At 34.5% G+C, this 22,428-nt stretch overlaps 1 protein-coding gene across 1 annotated transcript in view; it reads right to left on the reverse strand.

Annotated features, from left to right (window-relative positions):
- Positions 1 to 22,428, reverse strand: part of PRSS12 (serine protease 12) — a 41,370-nt gene that overhangs the window by 3,382 nt on the left and 15,560 nt on the right. Inside the window, exons 4-11 of the mRNA XM_070948110.1 lie at positions 21,511 to 21,661; positions 13,829 to 14,007; positions 12,734 to 12,875; positions 11,026 to 11,222; positions 7,278 to 7,419; positions 3,832 to 4,031; positions 3,579 to 3,657; positions 1,773 to 1,895 (exon numbers count right to left, since the gene is read on the reverse strand). Coding sequence (XP_070804211.1) covers positions 1,773 to 1,895; positions 3,579 to 3,657; positions 3,832 to 4,031; positions 7,278 to 7,419; positions 11,026 to 11,222; positions 12,734 to 12,875; positions 13,829 to 14,007; positions 21,511 to 21,661 — 1,213 coding nt within the window. The remainder of the gene's footprint in view (positions 1 to 1,772; positions 1,896 to 3,578; positions 3,658 to 3,831; positions 4,032 to 7,277; positions 7,420 to 11,025; positions 11,223 to 12,733; positions 12,876 to 13,828; positions 14,008 to 21,510; positions 21,662 to 22,428) is intronic.

The raw sequence follows: 22,428 nt of genomic DNA on the forward strand, positions 1-22,428 counted from the left end.
TTAGATTTCCAGTTCAGTTACAAATCAGGAACTCAGTAAAATATAATAGTGCTTAAATGTTTATAAATATTTTTGAATTTTCAATGTTTTGGCAAAAATATGGCCTAAATGCGGTATGTTCTTCACACAAATTCTAGGAGTAAAGACAACTCAATTAAATGAATCAAAATATAATACTTGTCGATTTACTTATTCAGGAAAATATTGTAGTGTATCAATGATAGACTAAGACAATTGATCACTGAAAAAAGCAGGGGTGCAATATATGAAAGGAGACTGGGTTAATTTTCTGATTCCTTGTTTGGCTTTATTGCCATTCATTTCTGGATTTTTGCCCTAATTTTGGAAAGCTTTTCATTATTTGTTCTCAGTATTCCCTCTGATCAGGCCCAAATTAAATTTGATATTAAAAGCCTCTCATGATCTATTACATGTCTTCTGTGTTATTTGGTGACTAAGATGAAGGATGTGAAACTAATACATATTCTGCTAAATATTAGCATGTTCAAATTGCTTCAGCCTGACCATCCTGCAATATGGTAGAGAGATACTATCTAGGTAGAATTAGCATGTGGAATGTTAACACTTTGAAAAGGGAGATATGCCTGTAGCAGTAAAGGGGGGGAAAAGCACACATAAACATATTCTTTCTCTGAGTTTTTGGAATAAAGGTAAAAATAACAAACATTTCAATAACTTACATTTTAAAAATGTCCTTGTATAGTATGAATATATGCAATCCATATTAAATAATATCTTCCTTTTTAATTACGGTATGTTGAAATATCATAAACAGATCCTCATACTAATGAAGAAGTCATGAATTTAACCAAAAAAGCAATGTCAGTGTAATAAATTAAATTGGCTGTTTACAGCTGTTTAATGGACAGATTTTTTTTCATAATACTTGTTCCACATTTCTTCATAAAGAAAGCATCTTCCCATAAAATAAAATTATTTTACACATAGGCTAGACTACAGCATCATGTGGGAAAGATCTCAAAAACTGACCATTTGTGCTGGACAATTATTCAATACAGTATATCCGATACAATTATTTCTTTAACACCTGCTTGTCACATGTAGAAAGTGTCAGGTTCATTTGCCTTTTGCTAACAGTTCTTAGATCCAACTGATTAAATGGAAGCATAATTTTGCAAGGGATCATCAATGGCTTGACTATATATATTCAGTTTTTGGAAACTTAAATGTATGTTTAGAAATAAAAGCCACTGCAGCACTAAGCAACATATTGTCCTTCAGGTTCAGGAACAAGTAACATAGCTTGGGAAAGCTTGGGTGCTTCTCTTTTTTCTGCTTGTTTACAAATTGATCCTATACACTGACTTAGTTATAGATTTGTATATCATATATTTGTTCATTCCAGGCTAGGCCTTCCTTTACACATCTTCCTTTAAAAGTTTTCCATTAAATTCTGGGAGTTGTATTCCCAAGACATCCAGAGAGTGCCTAGATGGGGAAAGCTGATTTATATCTAAGGACAAACTTATTGATTTGCCTTTCAATTTCCATTCCTTCGTTTTCATATATTTAAGTCAATCCAAGCTTTTCAGAATAATGAAGGCCTTCCAGATTACAGAAGCAATGTAAAAAATGTGAAATACTAATAAATTGTGTGTGTTTTAAGAATGCAGCTGTTTCTTACAGTACAGTTTCAGAGCAAATCCAGAATCATCCATATATTTTATTATCTTTTGTCTTTCTGCATTATTATGCTATAACACACTCCTCTGTAAATTTTGCATCAATACCTCTTAAAACAATGTGCTGCAGTAAGCACCCAGCAACTGCTGATAAGAGTGGCACCACATAGAAGTCTTCCATCTCCATGGGATGATTTAATGCGCAATGCTACTTGCCAGGGCCAACCACCCCTAGAGAACATATATATATATCATTAGTATGAAAGTTCCAAAGTTAAAAATAAAAATATGTCTATGTATTTGTCTGAGTGCAAAAAAATAAGTGTTGTAGGGCATCTCTTGGCAAACAGGACAAACTTGTCCAAGCACTTTATTCTGAATTTATCCAAGAATTCTTTCTACGCATCCATACTTATTGAAAAAGAAAGAAAAAGAAAAAAGCATTTTAGCAAATTAGGTTTGCAATGTTATGGACATTTGAGGATTTAGATCTGTGGAAATAATGAGTGATAGATACTGAGGCATATGAGAAAACTCTTGCTAATTTAACAAATAAAATATTATTTTTAATATATGACATATTCATTTAATTTTTTTTAGAATAGAATATAATAGAATTCTTTATTAGTCAAGTGTGATTGTTCACAAAAGGAATTTGAGAACGATCCACATAGAAAAGTGACAGCTATACAGGTTTCCATCATCATTAATATAATGTATAAGAATAGACATTGATAAGCACAGCTGTCATCATATTCAAGGTAAACCTTGTTAATTTTAGCTTCTTCTCTGTGCCCCACCTTTTTGTTTTTATCAAAGGTGTACTGAAGGATTTGCATTTTTAAAAAACCAAAAATACTTTATTGAATACTCTGCTTACACAACAGAGACTTCATATCTGTTTTGTCTCTGCAATTCTTCCACAGCACTTAATGTTTTATCAAAAATTGGGGACTCTCTGCAGTCATGTGTTAGAGAAATTGCAACCCAACATACCATTGCAAAATTAAATTAAGACACTACATACATGACTGTTTCTTCCAAATATAAAAATTTCATTTTTAGCTATTATAAAAGATGCCTAGTAATTTTAAGTATTTAGTATTTAGCAATGGTATGTTCTGACTCCACAGACTCAGATTTTCACATATAAGCCAGGTGCATCTTCTATTAATGAATTAGATTCTTCTTTTATATTTGATTGATTTTGTATCACCAAGTTGGTGTCAACACATCACATAGATTTTCTCTGGGATCATCTGTCCCTAACCTGATCCTTCTGGTCTCCCAACAGTGCATCCATCACTGATGTGCATGTAGTCTTTGAGTTTCAATTGGTTGTTTAACAACTATTCGAAGTTATGGCCACCTCAGAAACATTTCTTATGGCTTATAAGCACTTTTGGCCATTGCAAAATGTAAAGCCACACACACTTGTGGTCATTTAGGAGCATTGCAACCTGTTCACGTTTACGACTTATTCCCGAGTGCCCTGCAATCATATGTTAGACATTTACAACCTACTCTGCTGACTTCTCCAGAAAGTCAGTGGGACCAGAAACCAGCAAGAAAGATTGTCCTGTGCCGCTACCTGCTGAGAGGATTGTCTCTCATCTCTAGGGACAGGCTGAAAAGAATTGTCTCTTGAGGGGGGAGATGCACTCTTTCAACTGGGTAGAGAAACAGAGCTCAAATCCTGATGGTTTCAACACATTTTCTGCACTCCATGGAAAGCATGCCGTTTAACCAGGCAACAATGAAATGCCATGGGAATCTGCCATAGGCAGGCCTGGTGCAATCTATGTACAAGCGAAGGGAAGCAGGGGAAAACATAGTGTGGTGCTACACAAATGCAGCAGAGCCAGGGGAAGGGAAGCATGGCCTTGTGATTTTAAATTTGTATCTGTAATTTACCTTAAGGAGTTTTTTCCACCAATAATCCTTTTTTGGCGACGGTGCAATATTCTTAAACCACATACAGAAGAAAGAGAATCTGAATAGGGCTCAAAGCAGAGAAGTTAAATTTTCCAACCAGTAGATACAAAGAGTACTTCAAATGGCAAGCAAAGTGATCAAACAATTCCCTCCTAAAAACAACCCAAATACTCCCTGATATTTCTTTACAATTTACAGAAAAGAGAATTATTGAACTTTATATTCATTTCACCTTTACTACTGGATGCTTTCTTGATAAGGTAGTCACAGATGACACCGGCATCTTCACTGTGACGACAATTATGTTTACCAATATCCTGTTTAATGCAATCAGCAAGGGATCTTTCATTTCCTGTGCATTTCACATTATCCACATGAATGGGACCTTTTCCTTCCCCAAAGTATGCCATAGTCCTTGCTCGTGATAAACCTCTGGAGGGAAAAGAATTGAGCAACTTTTAAAATAAATCATAATGGCAACAACAGATACGGAATTCTTATTTCACATGAATCAATAAACATTGTAATTTTCTTCCACGGTCTCTGCTAGCACTGTCCATTAGATGGAGAAAGTTTATTACAGCATTGTTTTTCAAATGGTTATTTTATTTAGTATATTAATCATTTTCAAAGACTATAGGTAACCATATAATGTTTCTATAAATAATTTTTTCACCAGATTGATTTAATACTAGAGAATAATATAATGATTTCTTTTGTTATTTGGGTGATAAAACAAAGTTTTACTTAATAGTTAATTTTTAATAATTTTGTTGCTAATAACTTCATTTTAAAAATAATCTAAGACTATCAAAATTAGTGGCAATTTTCACTGAGAGCAATCAGCTATTTCCATCCATCAGAAATAAAGCAAACTATATTATATACTAACCCAAACAAAACTTCAGAATTCTTCAACTGACAAAATCAGGGAGAAACCTGACAGATATAATAATTAATAAATATATCTTCTATATGTCCCATCTCAAGACTCAGTTTGTACTACATACCTCAAAACTCTGATCTAATAAGGGTAGATGAATGGGAAAGAGAAAGAAGCGAATCCTTGCACTTTCCCTTTCATTTATTTATTCAATAATATCAAGTCAGTAATACTACTTGTAAAAGAAGGATATGTGGCATAACTGGAAAGATAATAAGGCCTGCTTTATCACTAGTTTCTCAGGTACTATTATGAAATAATACTACCTATCTTTTACAAACTAAGCACATCTCATGAGACAGATTGTATAAATGTATAAAGCATTTTAATTGAGGATTTTTCAAAGAAACCTTTTAAGCATATAGCTGCAGCATGCAAAGTACATTATTAAAATAAAAAGGAATTAAGCATCCCATGGCTTTAGCCCTTCTATTGTGCCTTAACACCAGTGAAGGAAATGAAGATGCCACAGTAAAATAGAAAGTAAAAGTAATTAGTAACCTAAGTATTATAATGTTAACATTTTAGGCACTAAAATGTTTTATCATTCAAATATTTTTACTAATATGGATATTTTATGCAATTTAGTCAACTATGTTTATTTAAGACTGGTGTTATAGAAGCAGTAAAGAAAAAAGTAAAATTCTAATAGTCCAGTGCCCAGAACTAAATTGCCCACAAGTGTTGATCTGTATGATCTGCATTTATAGACTAAGACAGATACACAGCAGATCTTTTCTTGTTTGGAAAATTCTCCCTTCACATTTAACCTGTTTGCAGATATTTGAAGAATTGTATAATTGAATACAACTGTATAATTCCCCTACAACTGTTCAAGTTCTTTTTTAAATTTTGTATATAAAATAGATTTTAAAAAGATGTTGATGAAATACAGGCATCAATGTAAAAGTTTGTGTGTGTTTGTGTTAAAGTAAATCATTTTATTATGCATTTATAAGCTTCAATTACTCAGTTTTCTAAAGGGAGGTTATTCATTCTGAACAGGCATTGGTTATGTTACTTTTAAATACTTACTATAAGCAAAATAGATTCACAGGTCCCCCACTTTCCTTTCTTTCATTCATTGCTTCAATATTTTTCAATAAGCAACAAACAAATGATACAAAAATCTATCTTTTAAAGTTAATTTTCTTGAACTTCCACCTGGTTTCTCATGTGGCTTAGTTAATATGCAACAGAAATCTTTTACTTGGCCATATGCCTCATTCCGCTATTTCCCCAAAAATTTCAAAATCACAAACTCTGCAATATATCTTTAACTCTTAAAATTATGGTTAGTAAACTATGTGAATTTTCATGAATAGAATTATCATATACACAACATCCCTGAAGGAAGTACATTCTGTTTAGACATTATGTATATTTCTTCTGTCTCTGTTATTGGATCATATATGGCTAATTTTTCCTACTTGTAAATAAACATTTTTCTCATGGCACACTTTTCCAATTGTCTGAACATAGTTACCTCAAAGGCCTAATGCACTGAGAAGCAAAGTTTTCAGCAGGTTATGTGACCAGGGTTAGCTTCTACATAAAATATTTATCTATCCTGGCCATCTGGCTCAATTTGTCTAAAACTCAACTGTGATTGCAAAACCATGTGCAATTATTGTTGCCTGCTAGCGATAAATGGTTCTTCTTTAGCCAGCTGGACATACAACAAAAAGTCTGCAAATAAAATATTTTTGTTTTATTTCAACATAGATTATACTATGTTGACAATAGTGTCTTGAAATTAAATGACACTTTTAGAAACAGGAGAAGCTATTGTTTTAAAAAATGATTAAACACTTTGGGAAGAAAGTTGGATTCAGTTTTGAGTCAGCCCAATCACATTTAAGAAATCATTAGTGTGAAATTAGTACAGTAAGGAATTAATTTTACAGATCAACAACAGAAACCAAGCAACATTATTGTTGCTTAATGCAACAATAATGTTTGCTTAATGCATTGTAAGCCGCCCTGAGTCTCTGGAGAAAGGCGGCATATAAATCAAATTAAAAATTTAAAAAAAAAACATAATTTGGAAGAAATCTGTTTTAAAAAAAATAGACGTTTATTTGCATAATTGTTTTTGTCTTGTTTAATTTAGGTATCTTTTCTACTTTCTTAGTAGAAAGAACCTTTAACACAAAGAAATATTATTTATTAATTTAATTTATATGCTGCCCATCTCTCTATCAAACCATCTATTATAGGAGCTTATAAAAATATTCAGAGGGTTAAATAACATTGATATGGTGTGTGGGTGTGTAAACCTTGCCTTAGCAATCCCTTTAAAATAACATTTTCATGAAATTAATGCATAATATATCAGATAAAGAAATTACAAATTGATAGATTAGAAGCCATTTGGACCACACTCTTTGGGAATACCAATTGACCGAACTGTAATTAAGTTCCTCTGTGTGTATGGATGTTCTTGCTAACTTCATTTAATTCTGGACACACACACATACTAAATGTATGTATGTACAAATGTGAAGGGCATAAATGGGTGAGAGATAAAAGGATTGCTGATGATAGGCAGAGTAGACATACATACATACATTTAAGCAATTTCTATTTCTTATTATTAAAACAATATTAAAATGACAAAACAGTAAAGGGGAAACACAGCCGTTATCTTAATATATGAAAATATCAATATGTTAAGCTATTAATGTGGCACAAATAATAGATTATACTCTGATCTCTGAAAACTGATCTCTTACTTGTAGCCTAATTGTCGACATACCACAGCTGCATCCTTATCAGACCATCCATCATCACAAATTGTACCCCATTGGCCATTAATATAGATCTCAACTCGGCCCTCTTTCTTATTCTCACCATCCATCAATCTGATAGGAGGCCCTGGGAATAGATTAAAACCTATTGACATAGTAGCACCAGTAGTAACACTCTCAAAACATTCAAGGAAAGTTGTTAACTAGGAATAAACATTCCAATTTATACAGCCATATGGAAAAAATATGTTCTCTGAATCTGTGGGAAAAAAACTTGAAATCTGTTGTGGCCCGCTAGCGGCCTGCACAGATTGTGGCTGATCTTGACGACGACGAGGCTGGTGTGGTGTCGCGCCAGCAGCCTGTGCAGCCGGCGCTCGGGTCGGACAGCGAGGAGGCTAAAGAGGATGTGGTGCCAGAGGCAGAGACTCAGTCAGGGCCTTCAGAACCTCCAGAGGCTCCTTCAAGTGAAGAGAGTGAAGTGGAGGAGCCTCTTCTCAATGCTCGAGCACGCAGGGCTGCCAAAAGGCAGGAGTGGCTACTCAGGAGGAGGTGTCCTCGAGAGTAAGGCTTGGGGCTAATTGGCCACTCCCTTAGCCTATTTAAGTTCGCTCACAGATAGCACACGCTGCTGGAAACAATGTTTAATTACTACACAGAGCATTTTGAGAGTGAGTTTCTTGTACATCTTGGTTTCTGGGCTGGTTGCCAACCCTTGGCGGACTTTGTTTATTCTCTGTAATTCATAGCAGGCTGATAAGGACATTTGCACTGGAAGCCTGTATTTTGTATTAAACGGAGTTTTTGGAGCTTTGTGTGTGTCACACTCCTTGGGATCCGGAGCTGGGGCAGAACAAAATCTGACAAATGAATTAATGTTCATTTTTAAAAAAAAAAAAACATCAAGGTTGCAAACTAGAGTGCACAAAGAAAACATTTTAAATGTAAAGGCTTGGGAAACCTAAACAAAAAAAATCATAATATATGATCAGCAATTGCACAGATAAAATTTATTTTTCAGATAACACATATCAAAACTTTGTTCCCAGTTAATCACGATGTCAGGCAAATATGAGCATGTTGTGATCATTTACTCTAACCAGAAACTTTCATATCTATGATTTGGTGAAGTTGTTTTATTTAGCACTTTGCCTCATCATATAAGTGACCTTGAACATTCACTCACAAAGGTTTTCAACGTTCAATGGGAATTTTACAAAATGGGCTCCATTATATTTTCTCTTTCAGAAATTTATTACTTCTTTACTATTCTTTCAGAGAACTTTAATAGTCAAAGTTATCAACGTTATACAAGGACCTATTAAACATAATGAATGTATTAAACTATACTATACTTTTCCTCCAAAATCTAGCAGAAGTATTATAGGAAAGACTTCCACTACTAAGATTTTATTATATTTAGAAAATTAAAAATTCAACTTTTTAAACAGAACATTAGCAAACAAAACAACCAAGATTTTTCTATTTACAGGGTTTCCAAGGATATACAGTTCTCACCTTTTAATGTTTTCTTTTTCTCTGAAACCTGTTACATATATTTTATAATTGTATACACATCTACTAAAAATGATTCCTAGTGAGTATTCTCTGATAAATACATATAGCCGAGACTGTAAATACATTTCAGAGGCTGCTGGATTTCAGCTCTCCTGACCATTATTTCTAATTTTGATCATGATCCTGCTGACCAATTTGATATTTGGACTCCAATAATCTTTGAGTGTCCAAGCTCCTCACTTCTGGAATATTAAAATGTCTCTACTGACTGTTCATGATGCTACTACACTGTTTATAGTGTAGTATTACTATGTTCTTGATATAAACAACATATGGCACCATGAAGTGAATGTGGTCTCAGTTATAGTTATACATAACTTTTTAATGCAAAAATATACTTGCAATCATAACATATTAAAGTGACCATGTTAATCAGTTCTAATAAGTAAGTAACTGTTTATGTAGTTCATAAGTGTTAAGCCAGAGCAAAACTGACCAGCCTTTATGGAAGAGTGAAGTAGTGGGTGAATAGTCTCAATTTAATTCTGCTCTTATAAATGTTTTATTTACTTTTACCCAACTGAATTCTGTTTAATGGGGCTATTTCTAGAAAACCTGATTCAGAAAAAGAAGAAACAATGTGACAATATATGTCAAGGTTTAATTCATTTAAAACATTTGTAATAAAAATCAAATTAAATGATCCTCTGATTTCTGCAAACTTTGTTAATTTGTTTGCACATCAGTAAAAGGCTCGCTTTAGGAAAATCTTGCTATATAATGTAAATATAAGTTCATATTTCTTGTTAAACCACACAGGGCATAAAATATAGAAAAGTTCATTTTTAGTGAACTTACTTTTACTACTTGGAATATTGTTTGAAAACTATAAAAGTAGTAAAAGTCTCAGTACTGAAAAAGGAATTTTACCATATGGATCTATTTAACCAAAAGATAACATGCCATTTTGATTTCCAGACAGATTCAGTTTTATGTATTATGAACACTGCAACACAAATCCATGTGTTTATGTAAACTGGCACCAAAATGTGAATTCCTGTATTCTGAGTTTAAATTTTCCATTCCTAGAAATATAGTTTGTCTCTCCTACATAGACATGCTATTGGATAATAACACATTTGGGATATTAGAAAGTTTAAAAAGAAAGCAGCGAAGAGATTCAGGAACAGACAAAGAAACACAGCTATGGAAATGAATTGGAAGCTTTAGTTCAGGTTTTTAATCTTATAGTAGACTTAATTCTTTAACAATATGCTTGAAGATATTAGCTGTGGGATAAAGAAATATCCAACAGATGTTTTGTTAGGATAAGAGATGCTCACACTAAATTGCCCTAACTGTTTAAAAATGTTTGTGTACATTTTTAAATTCTAGTCTTTTGCTACATTTCAGGGTAGTTAAAATAAACTAGAAAACCTACTCTGTATTGTATTTGATTCATATCAGATGTTTCATTCAGGGGTTCAATATCCAATACACAGTACTCTCTCCTCATTTTTCCCAAAATAACTACCCTGAGACATAGGCTGGGTTCAGTTACAATGACTGCTTAAAGTCATCAAGATAATATATATTGCAATGCCTGGCCATTGAAGTTTGTCAGGTCCCATTACTGCCAGCTTTTTAAAAAGACTAAAAATAAACATTTTTATGGAAACGTTTCTCTAATAGAGTAATTGTTCTGTCCAGAAGTCATGTTAGGATTAGAGCTTCGTATTTTGAAGGGAGATTCTGCTGTTTTTGCTTGCATGTAATATTTTTTTAATACCTCCTAATGCAAGGACAACATATATTCTTTTTATCAAACCCAGGCTGTTGAATCCATTCTGCCCCGGATTATTTTATCAAATAATATCTCCAATGAACTAGATAAGGACTCTCTTGTTTAACTGGAAAATCCAGCAATAGAAATGGAGATCTCTACTTGCTAATCATTTGCTTCTCCAACTAGTGCTCTCCAAATGCAATAGGACAAGAAACTCTGCGATGAATGAGAATTCCAAGGCCAATAATTTAAATACAATTGGGGGATATCTGATTTTCAGACTAATTTTCCAGTCTCTCCTTGCAACCATTACAAAACGCCCTTTAATGTTTTGGAACCAGACGTCCATGTAAAAAAAAATTCCTTTCTTGTGAGATGGGCAGCTCTACATATATGATGAATAAATAAATACAATAAAAGGTAATTTACCTAACAAGGCTTTGTGGCTGTCATTGTCTCGATAGCAATTTATACTAATATCTTCCTGGTGACTGCAATCATGTTGTCCCCAGTCCCCCTTAGAACATTGTAGAATGTTAAGCTCTTTTCCAGAGCAGGTAATGTCATCCAGCCAGATGGGTCTTGCATTTTCTTCTAAGAAATGTTCTGAAACAATTTTCCCATTCCTGTTTACATAGACATTAGCACTTACAGAGTTATAATACTTACTATAAATATATTCCATGATTAGTCTTGATTTCATTGAAATCTATTGTATTTTGAATAAATATTTTTTCTTTTTTCCCCCCGCCCCAACTTTTAAATTAGGCTTGTTGGTAGAATCCATGGCTATATTTATTAAGGCTCAAAATCAATATATTATTCTGACATATTTCACTATTGATATCTTCTATAAATGTAATGCTTAACTACTCCTTTAAACTATGTTCATAAATGTAATACATTAACCCCATATATATTCTCTCCTCATTCCTTTCTTCTGCACTGTGAATTTTCTCTGCGGGGTCTAATAAGACACAAGCATTAAATCAGTGACCTTAGCTAGCCAGAAGTCAAACTGCTAACAACAATCTATTGAATAAACTGCAGTTGGCTGGGATCATACATCATGCAAAGCCATAAACCAGGACTTTCAAATGAAAATAGCTGGGACTGCACACTATGCTTTTAAGCCAAAATGAAATAAATCAAATTATGCTTTAGAGCAATGTATGAATACAGTGACTGGGTGAATGAGAGTTCAACATTTTGGAATATATTTAATATGAAGTCTGGATTGTAGGAATTTTATTTCCAGGTTCAAGTCAAGGTGCTGGTATTGACCTTTAAAGACTTACATGGCATGGGACCAGGTTATTCGAAGTTATTTGTCTCTTTTTGATTCAATCTGCCCAGTCCACCAGATCCAATAGAATGGGCATGTTAGGGGTTCCAAGCTTCATTTGGCAATGGGTCTTTTCTGCTATGGTGCCCACACTGTGGAATCTTTTCCCCGCAAACTCAGCCTCATCACTGTGGATGATCATTTTGAAGATCATTAAGACCTGGTTATGCCAGCAGGCCTGGGAACCCCAAGGGATGGGTGAATTATTGAGGTAGCTCCTTTATTGTTAATATTCCTCTGCCTATTAATTTCTTTCTTAGTTTTGTCCTTATTGGTTTTTAATGGTTTTAGATGACTGTTTTATTTTTCTACTGTTTCACTGGATTGCTGTAGGCCACCCAGAGTCACTTTCTGTGAAATGGATTGCCATATAAAGTTGATTAATAATTACATAAAAATAATATGATCTTACAAATGTTCAGGCATAGCAGTCCTCAGCTCTGTATTTCCTCAATTATGGTCTCAATTTCTGTGTTAATATTAGAATCTGAGTATTCTCATAACAAATTGTTCGTTAATTACAATTCCCAATACAGAAAAGTCAAGTTGAATTATAGTTCATGCTGCAAAAATAAGTAAATAAAGATAATAATTCTTGCCCTTTTTCCCAACCAGGGTTAGCATTTTTAAAAAATTAATTTTCGCTCTTCTTCGTTGTATCATTCCAAGGCCACAGTATTAAACAAATAGATTTTGATTAGAAAGCAAAGAAGCAAAGCAGGTGCAATTCACTGAACTGTTATCAGCATTGCCCTGCATAATCATTAGTAGGTTCACATAAATGGAGCTTACTTAAAGCCCAGTTGTCGACAAACCACCTGCGTATTCCATTCAGTCCATCCATCATCACAGACTGTGCCCCATTGTCCATTATAAAGCACCTCCAGCCGTCCCTCATGATTGCTTTTTCCAGCAACTAGTCGAACTGCACCATCTGTGGCATTCAAAATAAGAGTGTATTTTAGTATGTAACTATTGCAGAAAAGAAACTGCACTACAAAATAGAACAATTATAGGCTAGATAATAACTTTTTGCATCATTTAAATGGAAAACAGAATGTTAGAGGAACACTGATATTGAATTTCCTGCTATAAATATTTTAATAAAATTGGAGTGAATTGGTTTTATTTGTATTGTGTCTACCCAAGCACTTCTGCATGCTGTTGCTATTATTGTTGTTGTTGTATAAAAAGTGTAATTTATGGGACAAAACTGTATAGACAAAAGTAAAAGAGAGGATAAGTTATATCCTTAACTTGTGCCTTTCTGTTAAATCCCACACAAACAAATGTCCTTTCACTCCCTAATCTACACTGCCTAAGGACTGTAATTGGGTTAAATAAGACACAAAACAGTCAGGGAAAACCAGAATATTTTTAGAATAAATGGCAGGAACATCTTCATATGGAATCTGGACTTTCTGAATTGTTGACATTCTTCATAGTTCACAGAACCAGAACTACTCTATTACTAAGTCATTTCAATTTTCAAGTCATGCAAACCTTCTAGGGAAGCAAATCATCCTTTTAAAAAAATCAACAGGTACTTGAAAATGTTTAGGTTAAATACAGGATATACTAAAGAGAAAATAAACAGAAGTTGCACAGCTGTTTATAGATGTTGATACTTAACTTCCATTCGTCTTCCCTGCAGTTATGTTGCATGGCAAGTTCTTCCCTCATCAGTCATAGGCATTTCCTTTCACCCTTGTTTTTAAATGTGACCAATACATTCTGGAAGCCAGAATGTGGCCTTTGGTCTACATCAAGAAATGTTATCTTCTTTATTGTTGAAAGATGTCAAAAAAATATTCAACCACTTTGTGTCAATTAATCATAACCCATGCAGTGATTCTGGTTCAGAAAAGTGATTTCTTTGTTGCATACCTGCCAGAGGTGTGCATGAAACCCCTGCATCTTCTTTATGGCCACAATTGTGTTCTTGCCAGGAACTCTTTAGGCACTGTTCTATAGACAATTCATTTCCTGTACAACGTACTTCATCCAGTAGCACAGGGCCCAAGCCCTCTCCAAAATAAGCCTGGCTCCATGACTTGGCAATTCCACTGTCCAAACATAATAAACAGAGGAAAACTGATGGCAAGACAAGCACTCTGCAATTTAACTGTGTAAATGATCTATACTACTTGTGCAAATCCTACCATTCAAAACGATATTAAGGCCATACATCAATGAAGAGACCTTCTGCTGATTTTCTATAGCCTTTTAAGTAAATATATTTCATCTGGGAAATACAATATATAATCCTTAAACTAGAAAACCTGTTATTTTTTATTTAAATGAACATATTAAAATAGCTCAGGAGAGAAAAATATAAATTGAAATGCTATTTGTTTTCAAAATGAAATAAACTGGCACAAGAGATATGGGGGGGAAAACCCTCAAAAGAAAATAGAAATATAAGTAGAAGGAAGGGGGAGTAAAATTTGAAACAAGAGCCCATTTTGGATACAAAGCCAGACAGTTATAGTATATACAATTGAAAAATCCAGGCTTACATTTAAAATGATTTATGCATCCTGGTTTATTTTCAACACATTTTCCCAAGATAAATCTCAGTGTCCTTCATGACTAATAAAATATTTTTTTAAAAAAATGTTTCTTTGTCTAGAGCAGTGTGAATTTATAACTGAATCTTATAATCAGGATGGCTGCCGGCTATGAAGAAACAGAACCAGTGAAAGAGAAATATATTATAGACTAGGGTGAGAAAGGAATGCTTTTCCTATGATAGTTACTTATAAATAATATTTAAAAGTCTCTTGACAATTGACCAAGAAGAAATGATAGAAGCATGGACTAGTGTTTTAGGACATGATTTCTTTAAGAAATCAATCAAATGCAGGAATATTTGTCTTTTTTTGTCACCCAAGACATCATCAGGAATAAATAGCCTTTATCAGCAAAGAGATAAATTGGCATTTAGACACACATATCAGGGACATATCCCAGCAGGGATACATTGTGGGCATTCAACTGCCTGTTGCTGAGGTACATACTTACTGGTCACTCAGGCAGTCAACTATGTTTTCACGTTATGTTCCACCTTAGAACCATCTTCCCATGAACCCTAGCCCTCTGCCCGTGTTCAACAATTCATTCAACTGATTAAAAATTCAATTTAGCAAAGGAAAAAGTGACCTTGAAGAAATAAAGACAGTGGACTGGATTTGGTTTACAGGAGGTGATTCTTCATGCTTGTTCTGTTTCACATTGTGTTCTGTGCAAATCTCCACATGCAATACCAGTCACCAGCCAATTCTTATGGCTGTCTAACTGGTTTTAAGTCTAATCATGGAAAACAGAATTTTCAGTTAAACTTGTTGGAACTATGTAAATGGTTACATAGTTCATATGTAACCATATGTTTTATATGGTTTAATATGCATATGTTTAATATACAGTTTTAATAGCTGTTAGGGTTGGGGGTTAATAATCATCAGGAGAATGGCAAGTAGAAAGTAAAATATAACCCTTTCCTTTTTGTCGGTTATAATTGTTCTCCTAAGGTGCTATTTATACCATTGTTATTTTTTCAATACAAAGAGCAATCTAGTGAGTCTGGATTGCTTCAAGACTAAGGACTGCAAAAATCAAATGGCAGCAAAAAGGCACAAAACACTCATTCTTTGTTGCTGTCCATTGGAGGTTTGGATTTCTGTCACTCTATTTTATTCATTGCTGAAGCTACTGGGGGGGGATTAAACTCTTTTCCATACATACTCAGATTCACAAAAGCATAAATATACATTAAATGATTATATATCAAATGCAAATCCATGTTTAATGCTGTATCCATTTTTTGCCCTAGCTATATTCTTTGAACTAGTTACCAAGAAGCTTTCTTGAGGGTTTGTAAGAGATTATACATGAGGGATGCTATTTAAAACTAGAAGTGTCACTCCATTCATACTTTTCATTTCTAATTTATACACTTTTCTAAAATATGTTTCATAACAATATCATTCACATCACTGAATTTTTAAGCAAGCACAATTCATAATAAGCACAATACTTTTTTAAAATGTTCCTAATCCCTTGATAATTCTTTTATTCATTACCCAGTAAGTAAAAGAGGAACAAAAATGGCAAGGAAATAAATTGGTTTGCAAAAGAGTTATTATACTGCAAAGAATTATATGAAAAGCTCTCTTATAGCTATATTTAGGCTTACAGTGCTGAGACTGCATTTCAAATGCCTGGAGGTTAGGAATTCAAATAAAATAAGACTTTATTTGAAGACTTGAACGGGCACTTCATGTTCTCTGTTTGTGAATCCTGGAAAGCATATTGCATAGTAATACCAAAGACAATCTATGACAAGCAGGAAGGTTATTGCCAAGAGGTTTTAGTTTACAATCTGCAATTGGATTAACTGAGAAGATCCACATAGCTAAGTATCTCTTTCTCACGTCATCCCATGCCCAGCTACTATATCTCTTATCTCTCCTTTCTTGGTAGATTTCAGTTCTTAGAAAATGAGTCTATTTGCCAAAGCATCGTTCTATGCTTTTTTACATTACAGCTTTGCATATTTTTTTATTAAAAAATGAGTAGTAATATGAGTTTAAGGCAAATGGAACTTCCTTTCAACTTGTGGAATGTTTTTGAAACTGCAAATTTAAGTTGCAATTCAAATTGCAGTTTGCAATTGGGATCAAAAAGATATTTGTATTCCATACAAGTGCTTGCATCTATACTAAGCTTGCATTCCACACCTAGATTCTACGAGAGATCCATTCACAACACTGAAACCACTCCCAGTCTCATCCAATATTTGGAGTAACGTGCTGAGCAGCAAATTAAGAAGAAAGGCTTAGAAAGGAGATTCAGAAACTTCAGTGAGTTAACCAAAGCTCATAGCCCAGTCTATGACATTCTGTTTGGACATAAGCTTGGGTTGAAATCCACAGAATTGAAGAGTTTGAAATACTTAGTTTTGGTTCTCATGAGATATGAATATTATAAATGCAAGGAGGAGTAGCATACATATTTTGAATGCACACACATTAAGATTACTGCAAAGGAAACACCTAGACCAATTTAGTTAAAAACTAATCTCCGAGCATCCATTCTTCAATCTGTGTTTTCTTTTTAACATTATTTGCATGTGTTTCCAATAGCCCAAAGTAGTAGCTATATATATATTCTCCTTTGTAATGCTTGATTGCTTGTTTGTTCATTCGTTCATTCGATTAATTTGTTTATAACCCGTTAGCTGAATATTTTAGAAAGCCAGTTTGATGTAGTGTAGGCACTAGGTTAGAAACCAGAAAAACATGACTTTCAGTTCTGCCTTAGCTAACAAATTAAACCAGCCAAATGACTCTGGGGCTGGGCCATTCTTTCTCTCTCAGCCCTTGGAAAGAGGCATTGGCAAAACACTTCTGGAAGTGAGCTCTCAAGAATGGAAGGAAATTCCTCATTAGAAATAAATTCCCAAAGAAGAATAAGAAATACTCCATAAGAATAAAAGAAAACCCCCTTCCTTAATTGCTCATCCCTGGTTTTAGCCTGGATTATGCAAAGAACTGAAATAGACAGAAGCTGATCACGCAAGCTGAAACAAATTAAAAAGACAAAAACACTTATGCCCACATTTCCTACACCCCTAAGGGGCAACTACAAAATCCATATGTATAACAAAAAGAGAATTTACAGGTATAGAAAATAAGAATTACAATGTTTCCTCTAGACATGGAAGCAGCAGTCACACACACAGAGACACACACAAATCTCTACTCCACATATTTACCATAAAGGGCTCAAAATCCTATAAAAACTTGACCGATGTACCATCTAATTGCTGCCACCAAGAACAAACCTCTTTGTTGTGGGGAAATAAACAGATCAACCTTCTTTCTACAGCAGCCTGCCTTGTGTCTTATTTGCCTGACTTTCTCCCAATTCTGAGAAAGGGACCTGGAAAATTCTTTTTAACACACTACTAAAGTCAAGACTGATTCAAAGCTGATTCAAAAAGAGCCTTGATAGTGCAGTGGTTTAATGCACCCTGTTATTAACACAGCTGCCTGCAATTTCTGCTGGTTCGAATCTCTCCAAGGCTCAAGGTTGACTCAGCTTTCCATCCTTTCTAAGGTAGGTGAAATGAGGACCCAGTTTGTGGGGGCAATAAGCTGACTTTGTATAAAATATACAAAAGAATGAAGGCTATTGCTTAACGCATTGTAAGCCACCCTGAGTCTCCGGAGAAGGGCGGCATATAAATCAAATTTAAAAAAAAAAAAAAAAAAAAAGCCCCTCTCCCTAACATGTAAATATTTTCTCTCGCAGGCCTACAAAGCAGCTTCCACTAAAAACAATGTTGAGAGTTAAAGCAAAGTGATTTAAGCAGCCTATTAACCTTATCCTATTTATTACCAATACTCGAGGTTAGTACAGAGAATGCACAACTATCAGACAGAACAGAAAGAAAAAAATTGAGATCAACATTCTCCAACAGTTTTGGGAAACAATGAAAGTAGAACTAGTTTTCTAGTGAGGCCCGTCAAAACTTTTCAAATTTACTGTACATATTTTGATGTTAATGCCACTAATATTTCCTATACTGTATGAAGACAATACTATTTACAGGTGTGGCCTTTCCATAAATTGTTTTTTTAAATTAAATCTTAAATTGGTTACTTTTATACTGGTATTTTTACTCTTCAACTGCTGGGTTGCAATTTCAAATACAAACTCAGATTAGACCATTTAAATAATGCTGTCAGGTTTTCATAAGCCAAGACCCTTAATTAGACAAGTGACCCAAGGGTCATGAGGTAAGGCAGACACCTTCAAAAATGTATTCAGATTGCTATCTAAAAATCATTCAAGAAAAATGAATACTAGCAAGAAATAATAGATGTTTAACACTTCAGGACCTATAAAATCTGTGATGAAATAAATCTTAGTCACTTTATCCACCAGGGGCATCCCAAGTATTTGATTGGTAAAAAGATGATTTCCTGTTACCACAACAATTTGTGTTAACTGAATGGGTCATATATTAGCTCAACTCGCGAGGACACATTGTTGTCACGTGATGTATTGCAACTTTTTTCCCCTTTGCTAAAATGGGGGGGGGGGGTGGCCAGCATGTGACACATCCGGTCCACGGGCCGTGAGTTTGACACCCATGTATTAGCTGATCAGAATAGAAGAAACTTTTGAAAATAAATGGGCGTAATTTAGTTGCTGGCTGATTCCAAACTGATACATCTACTGAAAGAATTTTAGGATTAATTTTAAGCTTAACCATGCTTGAAATCTTACTGAGTGAGATTAACCCACTCTGAAAGACATAATTAGAACCATGTCTTTTTTTTCCCTTATCATCTATCTTTTGCTCTTCACCCATTTTGTTGTTTCTACTGCAAAGAGGAAAGGGCGAATGTGTATATTTGTATACTCATGTGTTTCCATGTGAGTATCTAGTGTGGAAATAAGACCTCGGGATGATTCAATGATGTAATCATATTTGACTTATGCAAGTATAGCATTACACGTATGTTTATTTCTACTTTCTGTATTGTGGAGCTCTAGAGTCTAATAGCATACTTAGGAATGGAATTCTTGTGTCAGCCTGTGCCTGATAGTGACTAATTGGTTGAGGAGTTCAACCAATGGCTTGAGAGGAGGAATGATTCAAAGATACATTCTACCATGACTCTTTATCTCTCTCTTCTTCCATTATCAGCTTCTGGAACAGGAGTTAGCTCAAGCCTTCTGTGTTTCCTTTCTAGTAGTGATTTCGCACTATGAAGCGAAACCTCCATCTACCTTTGTGATGATCTTGCTTCTTTATCAGTGTAAAGCAATTTTGTCTGCATTTGGGACTTTTTGCTAATGGACATGCGTGTTCAAGCTGTCTATGATGAATGTCCTATATGGGAACTGTGTGACCTTGGAACTCTTGCTCTGACTTGTCTGAGTGCAAGAACCAAGTGACTCACTGTAACATGCTATGAAATGATTTGGATCTTCTCCAGATTTGGGGGGGGGGACTTTTCCACCACAGTTTATCTAAATGAGAATGATGATTTGAACATTGGGGTAGGAATGTTCTTGTCAAGTAATTTTTATTTGGTCAATGACTAGCACAGTAAACAAAAAACATTAATTTTATAAATTCTGTACCTTATTTTATAAGTAATTAATTTGAATTGGCAGTTATTCAATCTTTTGTTCTAAACCTTTTTCTTTATAGTGCAGCTTCTGGCAGAGATGTGTGAGAGGGGGTGGGGGAAGAGAGAGGCAGGCAGGCAGGCAGGCAGAGACACTGAAAGAGAGAGGTAAATCTACATTTTTATTCAGGAGGAGGAAATACCTGAATTGGTCAACCCTCTGCTGACAGCATGAAAGATCTGGATATTGTGCAGGACTTTATATCTGTGTTTATATTGGGTTGAGTTGGGGAGGTTTCTTTTGTTTTTGGTTTGTTCTTCCTTTTTGTGAAAATTAGCTTCCAGTAAATTCAGGCTCAGGTTCCTTTGGGACAAATACAAGTCACAAGGAGCTTCTGAACTTCCCTGGTTCTAATACGAATGCCTCCAGATCTACTGAGACTATAACTAGCTTGGATTTTTTAAAGCAATGATCTCATAAATTTGGAGAGCACCACTTGGAGAAGAATGACTTATGGACACTTATGGATACTTATGTAACAAAAATGATGTTCGTGGTCCAGTAACTGTTTTAAAACAGTTTATAACCAAATTGATTATATTCTGCTATATTCAATAATAAACAATAAAATGGTTCCCATTTGAGCACTTTATGTTACATAAAGAAGAAAGCAAAGTCCTTTTCCACTTAAGCATTTCCCAAACTACTGACCCATTTCTAAAACCGTGTTTCTGAAGCTTTGGTATATGTACCAAGTATACAGAAGCAGACAAAGTGGGTTTGACTTTTCTCCTCAAATCAGGTAGAAAATCCACAATAGAAAGAGAGAGGAACAAAGAGGAAGTGCAGAGCCACCAGTCTCCCACCAAGTGTGTTTTGCCAAGGGAGCTAATTATCTGGCGGGGGATAGAAGCTTCTCAAAGCCAAAATAAAATACCTAACATGGCATTTTACAATAGTCAATTCTCTCTATTATTATTTGAAAGCAGTTATTGATTTGGATATATGGAAAACTATTCTCAAAGTGGCAAGTAACACTTGACCTCTAATTAGCTTTAATTTGAAATAGTGTCATCAATGTTACTGACCATTTTATTACTTTAAACATATTGTAACTAACAAATACTATAACAAAATGTCTGAAAAGATATATTCATCCTTCTAAAGAAAAAACCTGCCTTTTGTTTCTATTTTTGGGAAAGCAGATTATTTAACAAAGTGACTGATGAGAGTCAAGATATGGAAGACTGAGAACCAATCCTCCAAAATTTTCAGGAAGTTTATTTTTAAAAATAATATTATTGGATTTCAAAACTGATTAGCTCTATTCCATGAAGGACAACAAACATTTTGAAGTTTCTTAAGCATTTGGGATACTTTTAGTTTTTTGAATGAAAATAACATATCTAGTACAAACTAACCCAAAGCCAAGCTGCCTGCAGACTACCTCAGCATCAGCATCATCCCACTGGTCATCACAGATGGTTCCCCATTGGCCAGCATGGTAGACTTCAACTCTTCCTTCATAAGTACTCCTCCCATCCACCAGCCGGATTGGAATAAAATCAGAGGCTGAAAATAAAAATATGAAGAGAAAAATCAGTTTCCATTACCAAATCATGGAACAGAATAGGAAAAAGGTGTTATTAATTAATTAACATGTTGCTTTTCTCAATCTAATAACTATTACATTAGGGAGCCCTAATGGTGAGTGGTTAAAATGCAGTATTTTAGGCAAATTCTGCCCAGAGTCTGAAGTTCATTCCTAACGGGGCTCAAGGTTGACTCAGCCTTCCATCCTTCTGAGGTCAGTAAAATGAAGACCCAGATTGTTGGTGGCATACCCTGACATTGTAAACTGCCCAGAGAGTGCTGTAAAGCACTTTGGGGCAGTATATAAGTCTAAGTATTATTGCTATTACTATTACTGCAATGATCCTACTTCCTGGCTTGTACTGATCACATCTTAAATAAAATTCTCTTGCCCAGACAAGCTTATCTAGCTGTGTTCAATGCTGGCCAAGAATTAGAATGCAAATGGGTTGGGACTGCAATACATAGTGTTCCCAGTTGCCACGACCAATGACAAGCCCAATAAATTGAGAGGGAAAGGTTGGATTAAAATATATACAAGAACATGTAATTTAGGCATTAGTAATACTGCCATGTACCAAACTATTTTCATGCAATTCCCTCTTCTCACATGCGAGCAGCTCTAATCTCTAATGGGATCTTGTTTTAATATGATGGAATTCATTGCTAGCTACATCTGAGAACAAGCAAGATTTTAAGATAGCTAACAGGTTATAAAAAACCACTGAATAAACTTGTCTATAGGG

The sequence above is a fragment of the Pituophis catenifer genome, unplaced genomic scaffold (assembly GCF_029215685.1).
Source record: "Pituophis catenifer annectens isolate HBS135680 unplaced genomic scaffold, rPitCat1.0.hap2 SCAF_8, whole genome shotgun sequence".
In the NCBI taxonomy this organism is placed as follows: Eukaryota; Metazoa; Chordata; class Lepidosauria; order Squamata; family Colubridae; genus Pituophis; species Pituophis catenifer.